At 36.9% G+C, this 8,045-nt stretch overlaps 1 protein-coding gene across 2 annotated transcripts; it reads left to right on the top strand.

Moving 5' to 3' along the window:
* Nucleotides 1-542: 542 nt before the first annotated feature.
* Nucleotides 543-7,944, top strand: LOC104818410 (translation factor GUF1 homolog, chloroplastic). Of its 2 annotated transcripts, none has more exons than XM_010547993.1 (22): nucleotides 543-819; nucleotides 925-1,101; nucleotides 1,341-1,427; nucleotides 1,764-1,820; nucleotides 1,958-2,023; nucleotides 2,491-2,553; nucleotides 2,841-2,885; nucleotides 3,001-3,101; nucleotides 3,569-3,665; nucleotides 3,959-4,030; nucleotides 4,505-4,659; nucleotides 4,740-4,797; nucleotides 4,909-4,989; nucleotides 5,280-5,366; nucleotides 5,485-5,556; nucleotides 5,632-5,766; nucleotides 5,880-5,953; nucleotides 6,453-6,540; nucleotides 6,699-6,776; nucleotides 6,966-7,041; nucleotides 7,446-7,481; nucleotides 7,689-7,944. In XM_010547993.1, exons 1-22 carry the CDS (start codon nucleotides 562-564, stop codon nucleotides 7,787-7,789), a joined length of 2,064 nt encoding a protein of 687 aa, XP_010546295.1. In that variant the 5' UTR covers nucleotides 543-561; the 3' UTR covers nucleotides 7,790-7,944. The 2 variants fall into 2 exon arrangements, with proteins under 2 accessions (XP_010546295.1, XP_010546294.1); XM_010547992.1 differs by having other exon boundaries at nucleotides 7,446-7,486; nucleotides 7,694-7,944.
* The last annotated feature ends 101 nt before the right edge of the window (nucleotides 7,945-8,045 follow it).

Here is an 8,045-nt window from a genome sequence, read left to right as displayed (position 1 = left end):
AAATGCCCCCCCCCCCCCAAAAAAAAAGACAAGTCAAAGCACACCGATTTGGACAAATCAAGAATGTCCTAAAAAAGCATATTACTCATGGTCATATGATCTAGAATGTATGTTTCGGTATTTGTTTCGGGTTTCGTGTCGATAATGATTTAGTTCAGTTTTTTTGGTTTTATATAAATAACCAACTAGTTATTATATTATATTATATTCGATTCGATTTTATTTTCGATCTTTAGTAAAAAAATTAGGTCTTTTTTAAACAATTTTATTTTTTAGATTCTTTTAAATTTCAATTTGATTATTTGGTTCTGAAAATTCGTTTTTTTAAAATTAATATGGCTAAAAAATTAAATACCCCTAATGGGATCTATACACATGCGGTGTGAAACGACAAATTGATTGAAATGGGCCTAAATGGGCCGGCTGATAAGGAATTGGTTAAATTGGACCTAAATGGGCCTACCCAACCCAAGATTAGAGCCGATCTGAGTCTGTGGCTAAGAATTTAAAAAAAAAAGTTTAAAATATTGGAGAAGAAAAAGGAGCAGAGAAGTTGTGGCAATGGCAATGGCTGCTTCCACTGCAACGGACCTCTCCCTTCCAACGTTCATCTTATCAGGAACTTCTTCTTCTCTTCATCGTCACTTTATCTCTCTAAACCTCTCTTCCCTTTCTCTCTCTAGCTCCACCCCCCGCCGTCCCTATGATCTCCGCCTCCGCCTCCGCCGCCGGACGTCGGTGCTCTGCGAGTCGGCCGCCGGGACGCAGCTCTCCGACTCTGAATTCGCCGTTCGAGCCGGTCAGGACCGTATGTTGAAGGTCTTAGTTCTTCGAGTTTGATGTTTTTTTTTCCCTCAAATTTCTTTTGTATTGACTCTTGGAGAGGAGGTGAACATTTGGTTATTGAAATTGTTTGAAGTTCAGGTTCCGATTGCGAACATCAGGAATTTCTCGATTATAGCTCATATCGATCATGGGAAGTCGACATTAGCTGATAAGTTGCTTCAGATGACTGGTACTGTACAAACCAGAGAGATGAAGGAGCAGTTTCTCGACAACATGGATTTGGAGAGAGAAAGAGGCATCACAATCAAACTGCAGGTTTCGAATTACTTCGGTTATGCTTTCTTGAATCAATGAATTGGATTCTCAACACGATTTGGTCTATGATACTATGTGAATTGGGAGAAAGCTACAATTTATTTTACTGGTGACATAACTCAAAGACTCCCACAACTCTAATAATGTATTGGGATTCAGTTTTCTAGATTTTAAGTTACTTTTTATTGTTCACTACTGTTCTCTGTGTCTGTTAAGACAGCTTTTCTGTGTTTGCACAGGCAGCTCGAATGCGTTATGTTTTCGAAGACAAACCATATTGCCTCAATTTGATAGATACTCCAGGACATGTCGACTTCTCTTATGAGGTATTTAAGATCCTGATGTTACTCGAATTCTCTGAGAAGTCGTTCCTTTTTTTTTTTTTTTGCAGTGTAGCCTTTTGTCAAATATTGCATAGTTATAGCTTTACAGTACATCTTCCTTCCTCACATTTGTGGAATGCAGCCTCATCTTACAGTTAAAGTTCTGGCTTACTTGTATCGGAATGTTAGCTACTAGGGAATTTCTGCATAATCTGAAGCTTGAGTTAATGGAACAGACCTCTTAATTTGTTGCCTAATCATCCAATAATTGGTTGTGAAGGTCAAAACTTGCTGTCTAATAACTTGTTTTAATAACTGGATATTCTCCCTTATTTATAGGTTTCACGATCTCTTGCTGCATGTGAGGGTGCACTTCTTGTTGTGGACGCATCCCAGGTCTGGTATTTCCTCCATCTATTGATATACAATTTTTTATATTATTAAAACCTGAATTATGATGTATTGGTTTAGCCATCTTTTTCCCCCCATTGAATATGTTGCGATCTCTTACTGCTTATACTCTCTGTTTTCAGGGAGTGGAAGCTCAAACTCTGGCAAACGTTTATTTGGCGCTAGAACACAACCTCGAGATTATTCCTGTAAGTACAGAGTTATGTTTTATCTGGTTATTAGGTTTTATACTTTTCCCATTTTAATAAGAAAAAAAGTGTCAAGTAGTTGCGGCTTTTATTTTTCATTTCTACTTCTAGCTTGTCCAAGTTATTCACTGATGTAAATGGCCTCTTATATATGGAAAAACTTACAAAAGATCTGCAATGGTTTAGGTAACTTAAAAGTAGGGCAAACATGTTATTTAAACAATTATTTTAATCATTTCCAGCATGAGTTTCTTTAAACATAGTATGGAAATTTGGCAATAACCTCTACGATAGTACGACTGACTCACCCTTACTGTAACTATTGGCATTTATATAAACAAAAGAGAAACCAAACGTAGATAAAAAAAATTTCAGCATTAAGATGCTTCTAGTTCAATTTTATAACTCTGACTAACTTGTATCTGTACTTGAGTTTATGGCTTTGGAACTTTGCTTATTTCTTGCAGGTTTTGAATAAGATAGATCTTCCAGGTGCTGACCCAGATCGTGTCATCAAGGAGATGGAAGAGGTTGGTACTTCTCTTTATACCTGTTAGCCTACTGTCTATATCTCTATTGTGTGGCATTGGTACAGTGCAGCCTATTATGGTTGCTCTTTGTTCTTGAAGAAGACTATGGTGTTGACAAATTCTTTTGCAGTATGCAATTTTTCTGTGTTGTGTATTTCCTCTTTGAGATGCTTAGCTCAAATCTCACGTTTCTCTAATGGGATGTCAGCTCCTGGTGCTATGATTTCTGAGAAAGCACACTGTGTGAATACTGTTTCGAAACTGGTGTTAACCTGAAGTGTTTGTAGGTTATCGGGTTAGATTGTAGCAAAGCAATACTCTGCTCAGCAAAGGTTAGGCTTTACATCATTCTGCTAATTTGCCACTAAAACCTTTTGGTTCTTCAGAACTGACATCTATGGGCACCCAATGGCTTATATTTTTCTTTTGATTGTTTGCTTTCTGCAGGAAGGAATTGGTATTATTGATATATTGAATGCAGTTGTTCAAAGAATTCCTGCACCCCGTGATACAGCTGAAAATCCTCTAAGAGCGTTAATTTTTGATAGGTTGGCTCTTGTGATGATAATCATGAGAACAAATTTAATCATTTTTGCATAAATTTAATTTTTGAAGGTGGATATTTCAAACGATTTAAATTTACATTATTATGAATCATATACTTTCTGCTGCAATAGTGATGTTGTCTTGAATAGGCATTCACTTGAGGAGCCTAAACTATATTATCAGACTTCAATAAATAACTAGCCATCTTTCTGTTTCTCGTTAATTTTTTGATGTGGTTAATTAATCATATTGCTATTAAGTTTATTACATGTTACCCTAATCAGAGGCTTCCAGAAGATATTTTTTTTTCTCTTAACTACTCCATGTCAAACTAGTTCCGGTTTTTTATTGCCCCGTCATTGCTAAACTGAAACTTATTAGCATTTTGCAGCTTTGACTCATCTCCTTAAATTCCATGTTTGACGTTTTAACTACAATTATTTCTTATCCAGTATACATTTCTCTGCAGTTATTATGATCCATACCGCGGTGTCATTGTATATTTTCGAGTCATTGATGGGAAAATAAGGAAAGGTGACAGAATTGTTTTCATGGCTAGCGGGAAGGTTAGCCTTTATCTGTGCTCCTGTCAGAGTCAGACCATCCTGCCTTAATTGCTTTATCGTTTTATGATGGTGATAGTGAAGATTGAATGCGGTGCCTATTGGCAAATGGTATGGTGCATAAACACTTGAGAATGAAAATGTAACTAAATCAAATTTTGTAATTGTAATATGGTCACAGGAAGTTCATTTGTTATTTTGTAGTTCTTTCAGGTACTAAATCAGAATATTTACTTCCCAAGAAAGCTTACAGCTCCATCATTAGCCTCCCTTATTTTCTCCGTTTCCATTTGCAGGATTACTTTGCTGATGAAATTGGAGTTCTGTCTCCAAATCAAATTCAAGTTGACCAATTGTATGCGGGTGAGGTAGAGTATTCTTTCGAACCTTGTTTTGTGTGTGGTTTTCTATAGATATAGACACCTGATCTTTAAAAGAAAGAGTACATTGGACTGATTTGACCTAAATACATATGAAATGAAGAAGTTTGCTTTTTTCACAAGTTTCTGGTGTTTGCAATGAATGATGATGGGCAATTACGGCCATAGGTAGCTCTCCCATTCCTATATATATATATATATATATATATATATATATAAATAGTTTACTTTTCTTGTTTTGATTTGTTTGAGGATTTGAGCAATTGCATCTTCCTTTGCTACACGACTGAAGTAGCCAGACAGTTGTGTTTATGCAATCTAGATACACGAAATCCTTCCATGCTGCATGTATACCTGATAACGTAATCACGTTTCAACAAAAAAACTAAAGCACAGGACGGTTCCACATTTTTTTATGTACCTTATATCAAGTAATCTTAATGGTTCTGTTCTTCTGTACAGGTTGGCTACCTTTCTGCGTCTATAAGATCTGTTGCAGATGCTAGAGTGGGAGATACAATTACAAGCTTCGGTAGACGGGCAGAATGCTCTTTACCAGGTTATGAGGAAGCTACCCCTATGGTGTTCTGTGGCCTGTTTCCAGTTGATGCGGACCAGTAATGATCTTTTATTGTTGGTTTTGCTAGCGTTTGTTTTTACTTTTACATGCTTCTCTTCACCTGTGGTCTACTGGCAGGTTTCCTGAACTTCGTGATGCATTGGAGAAACTTCAACTCAACGATGCTGCATTGAAGGTACCAAGCGGCTGAAACAACAGAAAAGGGCATTCATTTCTGGATTCTGGAACACCAATAGTTGACTTGGTTTTTATTTGGTCCACCCTCGTTTTGGTTTCTATCCCGCAGTTCGAGCCTGAAACTTCAAACGCTATGGGTTTTGGTTTTAGATGTGGTTTCTTGGGTCTTCTCCACATGGAAATTGTACAGGTTAGCTACATTTCTATCTTCTTTTTTTTGTCAAAATTTTAACAGCTGTTATTCTGTTGTGTGATTGGATACATGCATGTATAATTTCGTTCTTATCCTGTTAAGGATTGGTAGTTAGGATCTTTCAAATCCATATCTGTATTTTACTATTTTAAGTTTCAGTCGTTCATGAAGTTGCCAACCAGGTTTTGTGTTGACCACAAGTTGCCATGTTCACTGAGGTCACAAGTTCTTTAGAGGTCCATTTAATCATTTTTCTGCATTCATGCTCTGGGTATTCTTCTTCGCAGGAAAGGCTAGAGAGGGAATACAACCTGAGTCTAATTACCACTGCTCCAAGTGTTGTATATAGGGTGAACTGTATAACTGGTGATACTGTAATTTCCTCTTGATCCCAAACTTTTAAACTACTTTCTTCCCTCGCAGGTCTAGTCCAGGTGTACATATCATTTTATATCTGGAGCCTTACTACCGTTTACATTATTGTTTTCGAAGGTCGAGTGCTCAAACCCATCGTTACTTCCAGAACCTGGACAGAGGAGATCAATTGAGGAGCCTTATGTTAAGGTTACTTTTTCTGCTTTCTAGATACTGATATGAGATGCTTAAAGGATGAGATATAATAGCGAATGACGTATTCAGATTGAAATGCTCACACCAAAAGACTATATCGGTTCACTAATGGAGCTTGCTCAAGAGAGAAGAGGAGAGTTCAAAGAAATGAAATATATAACCGAGAATAGAGCTTCTATCATCTATGAGTTACCCCTTGCAGAGGTAAACTACTATCTATCCACTCTTCAGATGAGATCCATTTGAAAGCTTGGAGATGTCTCTACTGATTATTTGAACCACACTTGTCCTAATTAATTCTGTGTCTATTTTTGCAGATGGTGGGAGATTTCTTTGACCAGTTAAAATCCAGGACGAAGGGATATGCTAGCATGGAATACACATTTCTCGAGTAAGTTCTTCAATCATTCACTTCGTCCTATGACCCATGTCTTTTGTTTTATTTGTGTATCTAAGGGGTACTTCATCATTTTCTTCAAGTAATATAGATCTATAAGCTTTTTCTTACTATCCAAAGTCACAAGAAATATACAAGGGAATAAGACAGACTCTAGCCACACCAGAAAGCTATTTTTATTCATGGGCTTTAATAATCGGGATTTTGGTATGGATAGTTATTCTGTTCAAAACAATATGTTAAATTTGGTTGATCTCCTTGGTTCACAATAGCATCAGTCAGCTTCTTCAGTTTAATAGACTGGGGAAAAAAAAATAGGAAGGCCGGTTTTGTTTTTTCTTATCAGCTATCACCTGTATCTAGGTTTTCTTCTGTTTTGCATCAAAGGTGTTTTCTGGTTTTATGATTTTATCCCGTATGTTTCATTATCTTTTGTTTCCTAATACGTGCAGATATCCAATTGGTATCTCATTCCTTCCAAATTTGAGTGCAGGTACAAGGAAAGCAATCTGATAAAACTCGATATTCTGATCAACAGTGAGAAGGTGGAACCTTTGTCAACCATTGTACACAAAGATAAGGTTATTGCTCGATGCTTTTAACCTCAAGTTTTCTGAACTGAGGAAAATAGAATGCAACTTCTTAAATATCTACACATCTTGTATTTTTAGCATTTACTAAATGTCAAAGTCTTTCTGCCACACATCACTGTGAGATACATTTCAACCTATGCTTACAGGCATATTCCGTCGGGAGAGCTTTGACTCAAAAACTGAAAGAGCTTATTCCACGACAAATGTTTAAAGTGCCCATCCAGGTAAATATTTTACTTCAACTTCTGTGAAGAATGATGCAGCACTGATTTTTCTTTCGAGGGTTCACTTTTGGTTTTTGTTTACCGCGGCTTGCTTCCGAGAACAATGATTTACTGTCTTGTTTACGCTATAGGTTATCATCATTATTCCTTACCGACTATTTTTTTTTTGTTCTACCGTTGCATTTACAGGCTTGTATGGGATCAAAGGTGATTGCTAGTGAGTCACTATCTGCGATCAGGAAAGATGTGTTAGCCAAATGTTATGGTAAGTTGCACATTCTCTATAATGTTTTCGAGTTTCTGCTTCCCTTCCTTCTCGCCATGAAAGTCTGAGTTAGCTGCATTCTTAATAAAGGTAAAAACACGACTTTGTTATTATAAAGCTAACTATGTAAGCATGAAGAAAATAAACAAGAACGTATGAAACTTACCCTAACAAACCAGTATAACCCTTCTTCTTCTTCTTCTTCTTCTTCTTTTTCTTCCATCTAATGTTGTTTTCCCATTTGTTCAACCCTTCTCTAAAAGTGAAAAGCTTTTAACCAATTCAAGTGAGGGCAATGTCCAGATTTACGGGAGACTTGAAGAGAAGAGATAGACATGTTTATGAGTCGGGGACGCTCTTTGTTCAGATAGTCCTTTTCCTGATGTTTTCTGTCATTCATGTAGGTGGTGATATTTCACGGAAGAAGAAGCTTCTTAAGAAACAGGTAAAGCTTTTTCACAGGCAATAACTTTGTAAGCCATGCCATGATATAGAAGCCAGTTAGCCAAGGGGCAAAGTATAATGCCTTGGGGGCTGGACTATGCATTTAGAAGCAGCTAGTATCCACTAATCCACCTTTATTCTGCAAGTTTTTATTTATTTACGTTTAAAGCTCGCTTAAAAGGAACATGTAAATGGTTGGTATGAACAGGCGGAGGGAAAGAAGAGAATGAAGGCGATAGGTAGAGTGGATGTCCCTCAGGAAGCTTTCATGGCCGTCCTCAAGCTTGAACGAGAGGTCTTGTGAACGAATACTTTGCTTCTTGTACTCTCCCTCATCTTTCTTCTTTTGTTTTCTTGGTTTTTTATGAGCTTGTTTTATGTTGTTACTTGTTACACCCATTCAGCTCGAAACATAACATTCGTTGTGATTACTGGTTAAGGGTACTGACCGCTGCTCAATTCGTTTCACGTACAGTAAAATCAATGTTATTAGCTAAATTTCCCACAAATTCTTTATTTTTTTTTCCAAAACTTTTTCAAACCCATATGGAATTTGTAAA

Source organism: Tarenaya hassleriana, unplaced genomic scaffold, assembly GCF_000463585.1.
Source record: "Tarenaya hassleriana unplaced genomic scaffold, ASM46358v1 Cleome29, whole genome shotgun sequence".
Classification (NCBI taxonomy): Eukaryota; Viridiplantae; Streptophyta; class Magnoliopsida; order Brassicales; family Cleomaceae; genus Tarenaya; species Tarenaya hassleriana.
The sequence above is the reverse complement of the archived record's forward strand: the minus strand, read 5'-3'. Positions and strand labels throughout refer to the sequence as shown.

Coding starts and splice junctions, on each gene's coding strand:
- LOC104818410 (XM_010547993.1), top strand. CDS start 562: ATGGCAATGGCTGCTTCCACTGCAACGGACCTCTCCCTTCCAACGTTC. Junction 2,024..2,490: donor ACAACCTCGAGATTATTCCT/GTAAGTACAGAG, acceptor TATTTCTTGCAG/GTTTTGAATAAGATAGATCT. Junction 5,367..5,484: donor ACTGTATAACTGGTGATACT/GTAATTTCCTCT, acceptor TTGTTTTCGAAG/GTCGAGTGCTCAAACCCATC.